The sequence below is a fragment of the Moschus berezovskii genome, chromosome 3, assembly GCF_049115385.1.
Source record: "Moschus berezovskii isolate FMDL1 chromosome 3, NW_MosBer_1.0, whole genome shotgun sequence".
NCBI lineage: Eukaryota > Metazoa > Chordata > Mammalia > Artiodactyla > Moschidae > Moschus > Moschus berezovskii.
Genome location: NC_142462.1, coordinates 53,441,260 through 53,459,033, shown reverse-complemented (window position 1 = coordinate 53,459,033; position 17,774 = coordinate 53,441,260). Strand labels below are relative to the sequence as shown.

At 41.1% G+C, this 17,774-nt stretch overlaps 1 protein-coding gene across 1 annotated transcript in view; it reads right to left on the bottom strand.

The window, feature by feature from the left end:
- The window catches only part of LHFPL3 (LHFPL tetraspan subfamily member 3), a 625,767-nt gene extending 609,127 nt beyond the window's left edge, over positions 1-16,640 (bottom strand). The window contains exon 1 of the mRNA XM_055420726.2: positions 16,202-16,640. Coding sequence (XP_055276701.1) covers positions 16,202-16,640 — 439 coding nt within the window. The remainder of the gene's footprint in view (positions 1-16,201) is intronic.
- Between the last annotated feature and the right edge of the window lie 1,134 nt (positions 16,641-17,774).

Here is a 17,774-nt window from a genome sequence, read left to right as displayed (position 1 = left end):
AGCCTTCATCAAATGAACTCACATTGATTGCAGAACTCTTCCCCTTTGTTCTAGGCACGTTATATTCAACCCCCAAATTCTAAGAGGCCAAATTCTAAGAGCAATGCTAGTGTGATGTATCGAACCGCAGTATTCGGACAGTTCAAACTTTTCTGCTTTGTCTTTTCAGGCACAGACACGCAGGTGGGAACTGGAGCCAGAGTGAAGCATTGGGGCTAATGAGGGGGAAGTCTGAGGAAGATTAAAAAGCATGTTTTCTGAGTATAAGATGGAAAAGGGGGCTTGATGTTGAGCAGGGAAGTGTGCTTTTCAAAAGCCTTCCTCTAAAGAGCTTTCTGGACTTCTGGTCCCCAAAGTAGAAATAGAAGACAAAATAGAAACCAAACTGAGTTCAGGTTCCATTGTTTTTAAAAAGAAAAGAAAAAGGGGACAAAAAAACAGAATTTGTGTGTTCCCGATGGCTTCCAGCAGAATAAGGAATATATGAATATAGTAGGCACTCATTCATTCTCTCTTTTTTGTTGTCATTGTGTTTTAGGACTAGAATATGTAAGTAGACAGTAGCAATGAAATTAGGTGCCCAAGTTCTCATTCTGATGATATGAAGCATGACTTGCTTATGGCTGGGGTCCATGTTCTAAGTTACCGTAAACATTATTTTTAAATTCTGCAAAGTCACTAAAGCTTCCCAAGAAATGCTATTTCCAATTTTACTTTTTTTTTTTTAATTTTCAAAACATGATCAGGCTGCTGCAGATGCAACAGAGCAGAACATTATGGTCTCTTCCTGGGAAAGGCCCCTCCCCCATATTCTCTGCTGTAGTTCCTCTCTGAAGCACCTAATATCTGATACACATTTTCTGAGTTATTTTATAGACACTAAAACCACCACCAAATGGAAAAAATTAACTACTTGATGATCATGAGCATGTAGCCCCCAGACCTATTGACGCCTAAGGACTGATAAAGTTAACCTGTGACACAGCCCTGTTAGTCTTCCCTGTAGTCCTGTTAGCAGTCCTATTCCCTGTAGGTCAAACAGTAAAGAATCTGCCTGCAATGCAGGAGATCTGGGTTTGATCGCTGGGTTGGGAAGATCCTCTGAAGAAGGAAATGGCAATCCACCCCAGTACTCTTGCCTGGAGAATCTCATGTGCAGAGGAACCTGGTGGGCTACAGTCCATGGGATCACAAAGAGTCAGACACAACTGAGCGACTTACACTACACTACTACAGCCCTGTTATCTTACCATCAACCACTCAGAGAATTGCACATAAGCTGATAGCATGCACTTTCCTCCTCACCTTGCCTTTAAAAATGCTTTGCTGAAATCATCAGTGAGTTCAAGTGTTTTGAGCACTAGCTATCCTGAACTCCTTGCTTGGCACCCTGCAATAATTGATGTACTTTGCTTCACAACAACCTGATGTTAGCAGATTGGTTTTACTTTGTGTGGATTCATTAGATTTAGTAACACAGAGATACAACCCACAACCATAATGCATAGTTTATGATCACCAAAATCAAACAGCTATTTAGAATCCTCCAGTTCTGAATTTCTCAACTTTTTTTGAATTCTACAATAACCTACTATTAGCAGGTCTCCAGTGAGCTGCTAACTCTCCAGGGATGTCCAAATTATTCCAAAGTGTCCATATCCAAGCTGAGAAACAATAACCAAAAAGTTCAGATGGGAGAAAGACCAATCCAATGAGTCCTCTAAAAAACATAGGCCAATGGAAAGTCACAACAGATTCTTAACAAGACAGATAAGTTGTCAGTTCAGTTCAGTCATTCAGTCGTGCCTGACTCTTTGTGACCCCATGGACTACAGCACGCCAGGCTTCCCTGTCCATCACCAACTCCTAGAGCCTACTCAATCTCATGTTCATTGCATCGGTGATGCCATCCAACTATCTCATCCTCTGTCGTCCCCTTATAGGGAGTAATTTAAAAGAATTTATATCAAGGCAAAGGACTGGAAAAAAGTCCAGGAAGAGGTGAACTTTTCTGGGTGTTTCCTTCTACTGCCTGGATTCTGGATGAATGCCTTTTCTTATTCTTTTTTACCCTTCATATTTTATCCTCCACCCTCCATCATCAAAATGCTATAAGATAGTGTTAGGGGGGAAATGACTCTGGATCTGACTCTATAAAAAAGAGAGTTCTGAGAGGCACATGATGACAAGGCTGGAGCTCCCTCTAGAGCCCATCCTGCAGTGCATGGAGGGGTCTTCAGTAAAGTGAGCTAGGGCTGGATGGATCCTGGCCCATTTCCCCATCCCAGCTCACCTTGCTGGACAGCCCTTTCCAGCAGATGGAGAGGTCTGCAAGGGCAGAGCTATTCACCATGCCCTGAAGGATGTAGTTTGGAGGCTGCCCAGCAGAGATTAACCAAAATCTCTTCACCAGCACCTTTAGAAGCAGATGGTCTGAGCAAGAATGCTTATTTAATAAGTTCTCCTGTCAATCTCAACTCTGGATACTCGCTACAAAAAGGATCTTGATACTGTGGATATAGAACAGAGAATGTTCATTTATTCATTATTCAATCTAGCAGTTTGGGTCATAGTCACAGATGTAGTCATAACAAATGAATACTCTAATTTTACAGTAAGCTGATGACTTCAAATATGAAAGGAAAATATTAATAAGAAGCAATGTTGGGCTTTTAAAAATATTCTTTAGAAAAGCTGAAGAAATACAAAGAATTAACATGCTAATGAAAGAGCAACACAATCTTCATTTGAGCATAAATCACTACTATTTTGCCTAGGAAAAAAAATAATGATTCACAGATATCATATTGAGAATCCTAATTTTCAGTGTATTACAGTTACTTTTAAAATATCAGACAATAAAATGCAACTTCTGATTTGTTCCTGTGACATGATATTATTCGAGATAGAGAATATTCAAATTTTTCTTTTGATAACTGTGAAGAGGGTAACACGAATAATATTTCTCTGTCATTTGGTGAAACTTCACAAGAATGCCTAAGTATTTGACATAATCAAAAGATTGTCTGGTCCACATTGCCTTCAAAACATGGCTTGTTTTTTAGATTAGTTCAGCTGAACTTACTAAACAGTTCAACATATCTCCACATCTTCTTGCTACTTCTGAGTCACTATTGTAGGTAAATAAAATGGACAAGCTAGACCCTGTCAACACAAAATTAAACTCTTAACTGAATATGGTATTTTCTTAGTAGTGTACAAAATTCATTCTAAGAATCACAATGGCATTTATGTAACACTGCAGTTTCTGAAAGGCTTTCATAGCCATTATCTTTCTCGATCCTCAGGACAAAGTAGATTTGAAATATACAAATTGTGAAATGAAACTGTCCTTTAAGTTGTGTATTGTGAGTTCAATTTTTCTGTCTACTAAATTTTCTGAATACTAACCATTCCTCCAGGGCTGCACTCTTTAGTGCAGCAATTATAGCTAACATTTATTGAGTGCTTACTGTGTGCTGAGATGGTTGAGATGAGATGGCTGGATGGCATCACCAACTCGATGAACATAAGTTTGAGCAAGCTCCATGAGTTGGTGATGGACAGGGAAGCCTGGCATGCTGCAGTCCATGGGGGTCGCAAAGAGTCAGACACGACTGAGTGACTGAACTGAACTACTGTGTGCTAGGTTCAGTTTTAAGTGTTTTACATGCATTAATTCAATAATCCTAAGAACACAGTGCTGTGCTATGTGATTTTACTTAAAGTCCCATTATATTGAGGAAATCTAACTGTAGACATTTATCACCTATAATTGTTTCCTACTTGCTTTCTCTTCTAATTTCACCGTCTTTGATGGTTTTCCTGATATTTACTTTATTGGTAAGGGTAGCAACACTTGGTTAATAGATGACATGCTTTTAGTGTCCATAAAACCTGCAATCTCTACGTATCCCAAATACAATTAATGTAAACTTTAGAAAAATAACATCAAGAAAATGAAAAAATCAAGAGTAGTTAGATGACTTGCCCAAAATAATCCAGCCAATAAACAATCAAGTCAAACTATAAATCTATACCCAGTTCCCTAATGTCTCCTGAAGTTGCCTAAGTCTATTTATAACCTTTTTGGAACTATGTCTGAGACCTGGTAATCCTGTCTACCATCACATCATCCTCAATAAACAAATCTACTAAGAACATTTCTACATTTGATGCAGGGCAGAAATGGATGCCACAGAGCCAGCAATGCCAACATTCCTACAGGAATTCACACTCTAAGAATAATAGCGAGGAGATCAGAGGTACAACCAAGGGGATATAGTGGGGAAAGAACCACCCAGGCTCTAGGTTATGAAAAAGAATAGGATGAGAATTACCTCATCTCACCTAAGCATGCTTGAAGAGGGAAGCCTGACAAACATGTACTAGATATTTCCTGTAAATACCAGCTCCTTTTCTTCATGTTGATACAAAATGTTGCAAAAGCATACTGAAGATTTAAGCTAAGCAAATGAACATTTAAGTTAGGAGGCAAAGAAAGTGATAAAAAAGGCACTGCACTGGAAATCAGATGTGTTAGTTTCAACTCTATCAAGGTATAATTTTGCCAAGACAACTTATCTCAGCCTCAAAGGCAAAATATTCTGTTGGATAGGAAGAGACTCTGATTTTGGCTCAAGCCATTTACTGGCTCTGTAACCTTGAACAATTTTAACCTTCAATGTTTTCATATACAAAATGGATAAAATAATTCTAACCTTGTAGGTTTACTGTAAAGGTTAAATATACTAACTAAATTAAAAGACACTTGCTCCTTGGAAGGAAAGTTATGACCAACCTAGATAGCATATTAAAAAGCAGAGACATTACTTTGCCAACAAAGGTCCGTCTAGTCAAGGCTATGGTTTTTCCAGTGGTCATGTATGGATGTGAGAGTTGGACTGTGAAGAAAGCTAATCACCGAAGAATTGATGCTTCTGAACTGTGGTGCTGGAGAAGACTCTTGAGAGTCCCTTGGACTGCAAGGAGATCCAACCAGTCCATTCTAAAGGAGATCAGTCCTGGGTGTTCATTGGAAGGACTGATGTTGAAGCTGAAACTCCAATACTTTGGCCACCTGATGTGAAGAACTGACTCATTTGAAAAGACCCTGATGCTGGGAAAGATTGAGGGCAGAGGAGAAGGGGACGACAGAGGATGAGATGGTTGGATGGCATCACTGACTCAATGGACATGAGTTTGAGTGAACTCCGGGAGTTGGTGATGGACAGGGAGGCCTGGCATGCTGCAGTTCATGGGGTCACAAAGAGTTGGACATGACTAACTAAACTGAACTGAGCTGAAATATACTGAGGTCTTTCCAAATAGTAGTGGCTTAATAGTATTTACCTTTATTATTTCTTTATTGAGAAAATAAGGAAACTACTAAATAATTTTTCATATCCCTCCAATTTTTAAAAGCCTGTATTCTTACCTGGAGAGTACCAGGGACAGAGGAGCCAGGCATGCTACATTCCATAGGATCACAAAAAGTCAAACACGACTGAAGTGATTTAGCATGCACGCACACATGAATCTATATCTACTTGGCACTGGGTTAAGTACACTTGTTTAAATGTTTGCTTTAACAGATTGTTGCTTAATGACCATGTCATTTTTATAGCATGAAAGGCTAATCAAATCACATCTAGAAAAGATAATTCTTATTTTCAATCAACCCACAATCCAAATGGGGTACATTAGCATTAAGTCATTAATGGAAGTGAGATAAGAAAAATGTCTCAAATTGCTTAGATTAAGTATATTTACCTAATTTATCCTCTAGTGAAAAATCACCTATGAATTGGTCCAAAACTTTCACAATTTTCCAAAGAAGAAATAATTATTTTTCTAAATTCATAGTATGTTATCTTTTCTCTGGAATACTGTCTTTCATACATTTTGACTACAACCCTTTGCAATCTAGTCCACACACACATATGTAAATATTTTAAGAAATAAAAAAAAAAAATAAAGGTTTCACAAGCTATCTGCATTGCATTCACATTATCTATCCTTTTTTAATTTAAGGTTTAATGCTGATGATTATCTACTAAACTGATATCATGACCCATGGAAGGGTCACCAACCACCATCTGTAAAACACTCCAGTAAAGCAATTCTTTCTCTATGAAGATTATTTAAAAACGTCAACTAGTCAGCACTGCTTCTTGTCCAGTTAGCTGCTTAAAACATGTACATTCAGTTAAATAATATGTCGCACATAGATCACAATATTGCTGGTCATTAATCAACTGGAATTTAGACAACTTCGATTAATCTAGCTTATAACTATATTATGTTCTTAAAATGCTCTAGAAATATATTTACCCTAAATGCTCACTATAAGTTCCCTTTTCCCATTAAAGGAATTCAGTTCAGTTCAGTCGCTCAGTCGTGTCCGACTCTTTGCGACCCCATGAATCACAGCACGCTAGGCCTGCCTGTCCATCACCGACTCCCGGAGTTCACTCAAACTCATGTCCATCGAGTCAGTGATGCCATCCAGCCATCTCATTCTCTGTCATCCCCGTCTCCTCCTGCCCCAATCCCTCCCAGAATCAGAATCTTTTCCAGTGAGTCAACTCATCGCATGAGGTGGCCAAAGTATTGGAGTTTCAGCTTTAGCATCAGTCCTTCCAATGAACACCCAGGATTGATCTCCTTTAGAATGGACTGGTTGGATCTCCTTGCAGTCCAAGGGACTCTCAAGAATCTTATCCAGCACCCCAGTTCATAAGCATCAATTCTTCGGCGATCAGCTTTCTTCACAGTCCAACTCTCACATCCATACATGACCACGGGAAAAGCCATAGCCTTGACTAGACGGACCTTGGTTGGCAAAGTAATGTCTCTGCTTTTTAATATGCCATCTAGGTTGGTCATAACTTTCCTTCCAAGGAGCAAGCATCTTTTAATTTCATGGCTGCAATCGGCATCTGCAGTGATTTTCGAGCCCCCAAAAATAAAGTCTGACACTGTTTCCACTGTTTCCCCATCTATTTCCCATGAAGTGATGAGATCAGATGCCATGATCTTTGTTTTCTGAATGTTGAGCTTCAAGCCAACCTTTTCACTCTCCTCTTTCACTTTCATCAAGAGGCTTTTGAGTTCCTCTTCACTTTCTGCCATAAGGGTGGTGTTATCTGCATATCTAAGGTTACTGATATTTCTCCCAGCAATCTTGATTCCAGCCCAGCGTTCCTCATGATGTACTCTGCATATAAGTTAAATAAGCAGGGTGACAATATACAACCTTGACGTACTCCTTTTCCTATTTGGAACCAGTCTGTTGTTCCATGTCTAGTTCTAACTGTTGCTTCCTGACCTGCATACAGGTTTCTCAAGAGGCAGGTCAGGTGGTCTGGTATTCCCATCTCTTTCAGAATTTTCCACAGTTTATTGTGATCCACACAGTCAAAGGCTTTGGCATAGTCAATGAAGCAGAAATAGATGTTTTTCTGGAACTCTCTTGCTTTCTCCATGATCCAGCGGATGTTGGCGATTTGATCTCTGGTGCCTCTGTCTTTTCTAAAACCTGCTTGAACACCTGGAAGTTCACGGTTCACATATTGCTGAAGCCTGGCTTGGAGAATTTTGAGCATGACTTTACTAGCGTGTGAGATGAGTGCAATTGTGCGGTAGTTTGAGCATTCTTTGGCATTGCCTTTCTTTGGGATTGGAATGAAGACTGACCTTTTCCAGTCCTGTAGCCACTGCTGAGTTTTCCAAATTTGCTGACATATTGAGTGCAGCACTTTCACAGCATCATCCTTCAGGATTTGAAATAGCTCAATTGTAATTCCATCACCTCCACTTGCTTTAACCCTCCATGTTTGCCTCTATCATACAAGAAGTTCCATCATCTTTCTTTGTATACCTTTATCCTAGAATCTATGACAACTTCTTTGGGAAAAAAGGGGGGTGTAGTCATAATTTTTCTTTCTTGATAATTGGGATTCGCTCACAGTTTTGGACTGTAATGCATATTCTAGCTCTCTGCTTGTCCTGTGTCAATATATTTTTATGCTATTGATAATATCAAATTCAACAGGCTTTTGATGTTATCAAGTTTTACAGGCTTTTCAGCCTTGAATTTCTATGTCTTCTCTATTTGTATTTCATTTATTTTTGCTGTCACTCTTCTACATCCCTGTCATTCTTCACACCTGGATATATTTGCCTATGTTTCAAATACTGAGCCTTCTGTCAATGATGATACACATTTCCCATTCTGATTTTTACAACTTCTCTCATGATACCAAAAAGACCATGTAGAACACCCTGCCCCAGGAGTTTCCAGACACTTGAGTAAATGGGCTTATGATGCATTCTATACTAAATCCAAAGCTGAGTTCCCTTCCGACTCCTGTCTGCCATGATTTTCTAATGTGAAATTTTTCTTAGTTAAGCCCTTTCTTAGTTAATTCTTCATGTCTGCCTTTGAGCTAAGGCCTTTTTTCTCATCTACCACTATTTATCATTCATTTTACTACCTTTCACTACTCTTCCACTAGCCCTTTTGTTGATAAGTCATAATCTCAAAATTTCACGCAATTAAACTAACTTCACACAGCCTATCATTTAGGATCTTTTCTCCTATTAAGAACATATAGACTGTCCCTACACTGCTGCACACCTAGTTTCATTAGGAAAGATAGCAGAATCCAGGCACAAGAGACTCATTCTGGTAACTCTATGTCAGCAACTCTATTTCAAAAAGGTTTGCTATCTTCTTTCTTTGTACTCAATAGTAATTAGATATGGTTCATGTCTATATTGATCAAAAAAGTATTTATCTTCCTCTTGCAAGCTATTCATTCTTCTGTTTTATTTTAGTAGAAGCAATAAGAAATGTGCTCAAGATTACACTTAGGACAATTTAACAAGGACAGTGCGTGATCCTGTGCAGTACATGTGTCAGAATTGTAATCATAATTTGAGAGCTGTATGATAATAGTTGCATAAACATGTAGGATGCTGGGGGAGGATGGTTTTGCTTATTTCTTTTCTTGAAATGTCCCAGTGATTTTTCATAACAGCTTTATGTTTAAATCACCAACTAACTTATCTACTATTTGCCATGTGAACCAGTCTCTTAGCTTTCTGTCGTCAGTAATATCTTCTTGTTATTATTAAGAATAAAGGTCAGTTTCTTAGTCTTTCCTTATATCAAATAAAAACTCCAGTTGACACAATTATAAGGAAAAAAAAATCACATTAATGAAAGTTTGTGTTGACCCTCAAAGTTCATATATATTATGGAAATTACACTTTAAAACTTTCCCAGTTATCATGCTATTAAGCCCCCCAATTAGAATTCTCCTGGAGAGTTCCCTGCTTCATGCCAGTGTGATATGAAGTTCTCTCTACTCCTGTCCCCATGGTTAATCTCCTCATACCACACACAGAAGGGCACTGAGCCACATGCTGCAACTACAGCTGTATGCTCTGCTAGGTTTGGGTCTTTTTGTTTTCATTTAAAATTTTGCTCACTTTGAAAAGTTTCTAAAGTAAAGATATAAAATGTAGTACACTGGCCTGGCCATCTAGATTCTTTTTACTGCATGATATCATCACACCAAACATAAGCACCAATCACTAAAAATTCATTTTCATATTAAGCCTCTGATACAATTTCTAGTTATATATGTATATGTATTTATTATTTACAAAAATATATAAGCACCTTTTTAACATTTTGACAATGGAAAAAAGCTTTTACATGTACATTGTAGCCTCACACCAAAGAAACCACCTAATAAGATATGATATGGGTTATATAGGGCCCGTTATTTTTCACAATGTTCACTTAAAATCTCACAGTTATAAAAACTCATTTGATATTCACATTACTGTATTTTCCAACATCTCTTCAATTCTCACACTACATAAAAGCAAAAAAAAAAGTTTCAAAATTCTCATTTAAAATCATTTTCTTGTAAGTTTGGCTTGGCAGATCGAAAATTCTTGTAAGTGAAATATGTTGTTAGAAAATGAAAACCACCTTTCCTGAGGGTACAAATTATTCTCTGCATCTGGGGGAATATTTGAAATGCTCTAGCAGAGGAAAACCCCCCTTCAGGGCCATTCCATAACTCGGAACTTAGGATGGATTAGCATCTCTTAAGAGTCAAGACCTTACTTTGTCATATATTCTGCTGCTGCTGCTGCTAAGTCACATCAGTCATGTCCGACTCTGTGCAACCCCATAGATGGCAGCCCTCCAGGCTCCTCTGTCCCTGGGATTCTCCAGGCAAGAATACTGGAGTAGGTTGCCATTTCCTTCTCCAATGCATGAAAGTGAAAAGTGAAAGTGAAGTCTCTCAGTCGTGTCCAGCTCTTTGTGACCCCATGGACTGTTGCCCACCAGGCTCCTTATTTTCCAGGAAAGAGTGAAGTGGGTTGCCATTGCCTTCTCTTGTCATACGCTCAGCATCAGCCAAATGGTGAAACCTGGTGACTGTTCTGAACTTGAGTAAATCCTGACCTTGTCTCTTCAGAGTTCTGCCATCAGAGCTCTGCACGTGCTGGGCCACACAGCTGAGCAGGCCTGCATATCCAAGAAGAGCACATCTGCAATGATGCCCAAAATTATGAAAGGAAAGCTTGGAAGACAAACCCTCTTCTCCTGTGCTGACTGCTCCTACAGGCGTGTAAGGAAATCCAATGTGGAACAGGACCTTATGAAAGAAAGTCTAACCTTTTGATTCTTACATAAAACCTCCATTTTTAATAACATGATATTTTTTCATGAGAAACTAAAAGGTAAGGGGAAATTTGCTGGATCCTAATATATAATTGATTATATCCCAGCATTGTAATAAAGATCATTATCTATGCATCAGAAAAATCCTTGATTTAAGAATAATCTCATCATAAATTAGGCCATCAAAAAATTCTGGAAGTATTCCTTTAGTGAAATTACTGCTGGGGTCACAAATCCATGAGAAAAATGAGTATCATGGCTTTCAAAGTATATGGTATTATTCACTTCTCAACTTGGCACAGAGGACATTTTAAGTAACTTCCTTTTTTTTCCATTCTTCATGCCATTACTAATTCATTTTTTTATTCATTAACAACAAAAATGAATACCTATGATGTGCTATACATATACATACTGTGTGACAAGATATAGCAGTAATAACATAATAACAGTAACCCTACCTGTTGGCTCAGCTGGTAAAGAAACCACCTGCAATGAGGGAGACGTGGGTTTGATCCCTGAGTTGGGAAGATCCCCTGGAGACGGGAAAGGCTACCCACTCCAGTACTCTGGCCTAGAGAATTCCATGGACTACAGTCCATGGGGTCGCAAAGAGTCGGACACTACTGAACGACTTTCACTTCCACTATGTACTAAACACTGTTCTCCTATACACCTTGGCTTATTTAATCATTGCAGCAATCTCCTGAGGTAAGTACAATTATATGCTCACCTTGCAGATGAGCAACTGAAGTACAGACAGATTAATTCCCTAGGTCATATAGCGAATGAATACTAGAGGCAGGGTTCACATCCACCTCTTTTTACTCCAGTGTCCATGATCTTGACCACTATGATATATGAGAAAAGGACATGGGTTTGCAGAACTTTCAACGTACTGGAAAAGACAGACAGTAAACAAATGAACACATTTGTAATCCCAAATGCTGATAAGATATATAAGAAAAGAGCACAGTGCCTGGAGATAGGATGGCATAACAATGCCAAGGCTCTTCCTGCTGCCTAAGAAGTGTGATAATTACCTATCAGTTCAGTTCAGTCGCTCAGTCATGTCCGACTCTTTGTGACCCCATGAATCACAGCACGCCAGGCCTCCCTGTCCATCACCAACTCCCGGAGTTCACACAAACTCATGTCCATCAAGTCGGTGATGCCATCCAACCATCTCATTCTCTGTCACACCCTTCTCCTCCTGCCCCCAGCCCCTACCAGCATCAGAGTCTTTTCCAGTGAGTCAACTCATCGCATGAGGTGGCCAAAGTATTGGAGTTTCAGCTTTAGCATCAGTCCCTCCAATGAACACCAAGAATTGATCTCCTTTAGAATGGACTGGTTGGATCTCCTTGCAGTCCAAGGGACTCTCAAGAGTCTTCTCCAGCACCACAGTTCAAAAGCATCAATTCTTCGGTGATCAGCTTTCTTCACAGTCCAACTCTCACATACATACATGACCACTGGAAAAACCATAGCCTTGACTAGACAGACCTTTGTTGGCAAAGTAATGTCTCTGCTTTTTAATATGCTATCTAGGTTGGTCATAACTTTCCTTCCAAGGAGCAAAGGTTATTCTCAACTCACCAAAATGGCAAAGGTATAAAACCGAAGAACACAAGCTGATTAAAAAGAGCTGGGGAAAACTAAGGCTGGGAAGCTGGGGAAGGTAAGTAAGCAATTCAGTCTTCAATCCTTGCCATACTTGCCATATAATCAAGGCTCACTATCTTGGAGGCCCTTCCTGTTGGTACCACTCAGAATGACTAGTAACAGGGATCTAGTGAATGCAACACCCCCCTTCCCATCTTACCCCTTCCAAATACTGAAATCCAATCAGGATTAGGTGCTCCTTCTTCACAGGTGAAACCAAGAACTTCCTCATCTGCTATATTCCACCAAAGTTTATGGTAGATGTCTAAAAATTTTAAATTCTGCCCCAATGCTTTAGCTTATTATTAAAAAAAAAAAAAAAAAAAACGATGGAGAAGGAAGGAAAAAACAACCCACTCCAGCATTCTTGCCTGTAAAATTCCATGGACAGAAGAGCCTGGCAGGCTGCAGTCCATGGGGTCACACATGCAGGAGAGGGGTTGAAGGGAGATGGGTTGGGAGCAATAAACAGAGGAAGAACTAAAAAGGAAAAGAAAAAGAAAGATTTCATTGACTTGTAATTGGTAAAACTTGCATTTCTGACAATAATTTAAGATAATGGCTTATAGTCAACAAAACAAAAAAACTCCACCTTTACGAGACTTTGCTATTAACAGACTTGGAAACAGAGACTGAAATACTGATTTGAGAACAAAAACATGAAATCAGAGAATCACACTCCCAGGAAGACAAAATCCCCTTTCCATTCAGATTAAAAAAAAAAAAGATCTGGACTTTATTGCCCTACTTGCCAATTACAGATCTACCTCTTTTTATTAGTAGAGAAATCAAACAGAAAAGAAACATCTCTCTTCTCAAGAAATTATTTCCTTGTGGATTTGGGAAATTTTGCATCTCTAATTATTATTATTTATTTTACACATTATTTTCATGTCTTCACTCTTTATGTTAGGCATGGCCCCTAAGTATAGGATATCTTGAAGAAGTGTGACATATTAGCTCCTAAGTCTGTAGTTTCATTCCACTGAGGTTAATGATGATTCAGAGGGGAGATGGAGAGGGCAGGTGTTCATAATAGCACCATTAATTATGGTTGTTTCGCACATCTAGATAGAAAGCAACATCATTTTTAGGTCCAATAAATTCAGTACGTTTTCTAGTTCATTGTTCAGAATCATAAAAGAATAATTCTTGATGTTGTATTGCCACAAGAAAGTCTTCTGCTTTCATCTTAGTGTATTATTTCATATGGGATTTTATAGTCTACCTGGCCCTGATTTATGATTTACTATATTAAAATGCTTAGATAACCAAATACACAACTTAATAATTTGACTTCCAATGAAGGTTAAACAGTCTCTGATAAGCAAATGGCACATTAAGTCTCATCTTTAATAGTTAGCAAATTACACTTGAGAGACCTAGGTAAATTATAAGAAGGCTTCTTAATATTAAAGAAGAATAGTCTAAAGATTAAAAACTAAACTTTGACAGTAATTTACAATAATGTCAAATATATTGTTAGTATTGAGACTTTTGTAAAAAACCTGAAAAGCACATTAAATGTGACTTTCTTCAGAAATACCTTCTTTATTCCATTTTTTAAAAAAATCTGTGAATACAACTGACTTTAACTCTTAATATAACTGACTTTGAGTCATAATCAATTCTTTAATTAATATACTTCATTCATAAATAAAATTATGTCCTTCTCTGGTTTACCTAGAAATAAAATACCATACAAATGGCAAATAAGTGCCAAGAACTTAAGGAAGTGGACTTATCTGAAAATGAAGTAAACATCCTTATAGCTTCATCAGTACAAAGGTTATCATCACATTTTACATTGATATATGGGAAACAGGATAGCATACTAATGTCAAATTTCTGAAAACATGACACCATATTTCACTACTGCAGAATAAATGATTTGTTTTAATACTGTCTTCCAGGAAGATAAAAGAAAAAAGACATCGTAATAGTTGCAATTTGTATTAACTCCAAAGCTGGGAATTCTTTCCCAAAGATAGTTCACTTTCTTTCCTTTTAAAACAACAATGTCAGTTTAGACACAAAATCTCATAAAAGTAAAACATCTTGTAATATGTTAAGAAATCACCCACAAATCACTTTCAGACCTTTGAAAAAACAATCTAATTTGAATCACCAGTCTAAATAGGTCATTTAACTCAGAAAAATTAAAATTAGAAAAAGAATTGACCCTGTATAGCTAAAGCATCTGCATCCTCAATGTCCTGCTGTCTTCAAAGTCAAACCAGAGCTGAGTGTCAAGAACAACAATAATATATTAATTTATTCCAAATCTCAAAGTTAGTCTACTCTTGAGATGGCCATAAAAGACAACATTATATAGAAAAATCATGGGGAGGGATGCTTGAAGAAGTTGAGAGTGGAAGTACAGAAGGAAAAGCAGAAAACTCTAAGAATAAGGGTATATACGTATATGCGGGGGCGGGTCTCTGCTAGCGAGACCCCCTTTCACATGCATATGTTCACAGTATATGGCAAATGGAAATCAGCTGCAGCACACTTAACACAAAGCAAATAACTTCCAAACAAGTTTATTCTCCCAGAAGCTTCTCCTATAGTTAACTAGCAGCATAAGATCATGAACATTCATGCTCTTGTCTGGCACCCTTCAGAACTTAATCAGCCTGTAACATTCTGGTAAACACAGGGATCAAAGCCCTACTCCCTAGAAAACCTTCCCAGGCATAGGAAAAACTACAAAATCTTAAAGATAACACCTTTAAAGAAAGAGAGCAATAAACTAAAACACAAATGAGAATGTGGCTGCCTGAGATACCCTCTACTTTTCCAACCAGATCATCCATAACATCAAAAGGACCCCCACCATGTTGGAACAAGACGATGTCAAGTGTTGGAGGATGGAGTCTACCTTTAGAAGGCAGGGCATCGAAGGTGGCTAGCAGAAAGGGAATCAGCACCGCTGGAGGCAGAGAAAGGACTCAGTTTCAGGACTCTCCAGAGTCACCAGGAAATGCACCGTCCATCTCTTTTTGGGTTAAAAGTAAATCGGATGCTCAGAAAAAGTACTTTCACATTCTCCAGCTAGCAACAATCTATCATCCACAGGCAAAGAGTGATCAGAGACACCAAAGAAACAAGCTTTCCTTTGTGTCCATCTCCCTAAAGCCACTTCCCCAAAACTGAGATCTTGAGAAATCTTGATTCCCTCAAGATTTCTGTTTAAAGATGGAGTGGAAGGACCTTTGCTCTGACAAGGAAGCAAACAGAAGACTTTATTGGGGAATTACAAAGGAACATTCTACGGTACAGTTTTCTTAAACGGGTAAATCCCAAAACAGAATTCGGGTTTATTCACCTCCAGACGGAGGATGAAAATTTTATAACTTTCTGGGACAGAGAGAAACAACTTCACTCCAGCCCCCAACCTCAATCACCCACAGAAAGCAATGACTGAAACAGTCCCAGAGAGGGACTGAGCAGGCTGACCCTCCTTCCACTACAATCGCTCCAAATCCGCTTTTCGCCTCGCTGGCAGCCCCCCCTGTAGTTTCTCTGCCGCTTCCTCTCCCCACCTCGAGTTCTTAGCGGACTCGGCCCAGCAACCGCCCTGCCCTGACGTGTCCCTCCGGGTGGCGTCCCCCGCACTTGGGAGGTTCTCGAAAGCCCCAGTCTAGGCGCTGGTGCTGAGGCTGAGGAACCCTGGGGGTTCCGGCCTCCCAGGGCTCCCGCCAGAGCGGATTGAGTTGCTCGGCCCCCAGAGGCGCGCACTGCCCGAGTCCCTCCCGCTCACGCCCCTCCCGGGCTCCCGCGCCCGGGGTCCCCCAGCCTCCGCCGAGGTGAGCGCGCACTCACCGGAGGTGAGCTGCATCCAGGCACAGATCTTGTACACCGTAGCCGTGTTGCAGAAGAAGAAGAGGGTGAAGCAAATGATGCAGGCAATGATGAGCATCATGGAGAGGCCGATGAAAAAGGAGGCGGCTTTGAAGGCGCCCGAGGGCAGCGTGGAGAAGTCCGTGAAGCTGCCCCTGCAGGTCAGCTCCCGGGAGAAGCCGTTGCCGATGCAGTAGTGGAAGAGCCCGAAATAGCCAGCTTGCGGGGTGTCCACGCCGTCGCCGATCCAGTAGGGCTGGATGAAGCACACCACGTTGACGATGGCAAAGCAGATGGTGAAGATGGCCCACAGCACGCCGATGGCCCGCGAGTTCCGCACATAGTTGGTGTGGTACAGCTTGGCAGCCTCCTGAGCCGGGAGCATCGCGGCGGCGGCGGCAGCGGCGGCGGCTCCGGGCATTCTCCCCCTCCTCCTCCTCCTCCTCCTCGTCCTCCGCCTCCCCCCCGCCTCTCCGCGCTCAGGAGACACACTCACCGAGCCGCGCGAGCTGCAACTCCCCTGCCTCCTCCTCAGCCCGGGAGCGCCAGTTTCAGAGTCTGCATCCTCGCTCCCGGAAGGAGGGCGGGGGAGCGCCGAGCACCCCTCCGGCTCGCCTGGCACAGCCTCCCGGCCCCCCTCCCTCCCTCCCTCCTGGCCGGGGCTCCAGCCCTCCTCACCGCCCTCCGCCCCTCTTCCCGCCGCCGCCGATGCAGCTGCAGCAGCTGAAGGCGGCAAATCCAGCGCGCGGCGTCGCGGCGCGCGAGCTCGGGCGCCCCTCCAGCCTTCCGCCCCCCGCCGGCGACCCTGGGACGCCCCTCGAGTGCCGGGCGTGGGCCAGGGAAGCTGGCCTTGAGTTGCGGATGGGGGAACCTTAGAAGGGTGTGGGAGCACCCACAGGGATCCCCGAGGCGATCTCAGGATCCCAGAGGGGTTAGGGGCCGGGCGCCGAAGACTGATTCTGGAAGCCTTTCAAGCACCGCACAGCAACGTGCTTCGACCTCTGCATCTTTGCAGGCGAACGAGGGGCAACGCGGCTGGTGAAGGCGAGTAAGGCTGAAGGAAAAGAGACGTGCTGCCCCAAGAGAATCCCCGGTGACAACCCCCGAAAGACTGCCCCTGGCTAACTCCTCGACGGGGTGGAGACAAGTTGGGCAGGAGCCTGGCAGACAATAACGTAAAAGACACACCTCATGAGTAGTCTTATACCAGCTAAGCTGGACTTAATTTCTTCTTGGCATTCCCATTCCCTCCGCCCCTACTGGGTCAGACGAACCGACGCTTATACTTTCCTTTAAGTAATGTCGCTTCCCCCATAAATTCTGCCATAAATGGGGCCTGTGGGGGCATAGAAGTGACTGTGTCACCGAAATGTATAGTTTTTCTCAAAACATTGGTTATTTTGGCCAGTGTTCTATTTCTTATACAAATATTCATTGGCAGATAATTTGTGCCCAGGCACTAGGCTGCATGCTGAGGATACAATAGCCACAGCAGATGGTTGTCTTCTTTCCCTGTCCAGGTATTTCTTCCTTCCCCACAACTAACCAGAAAGTT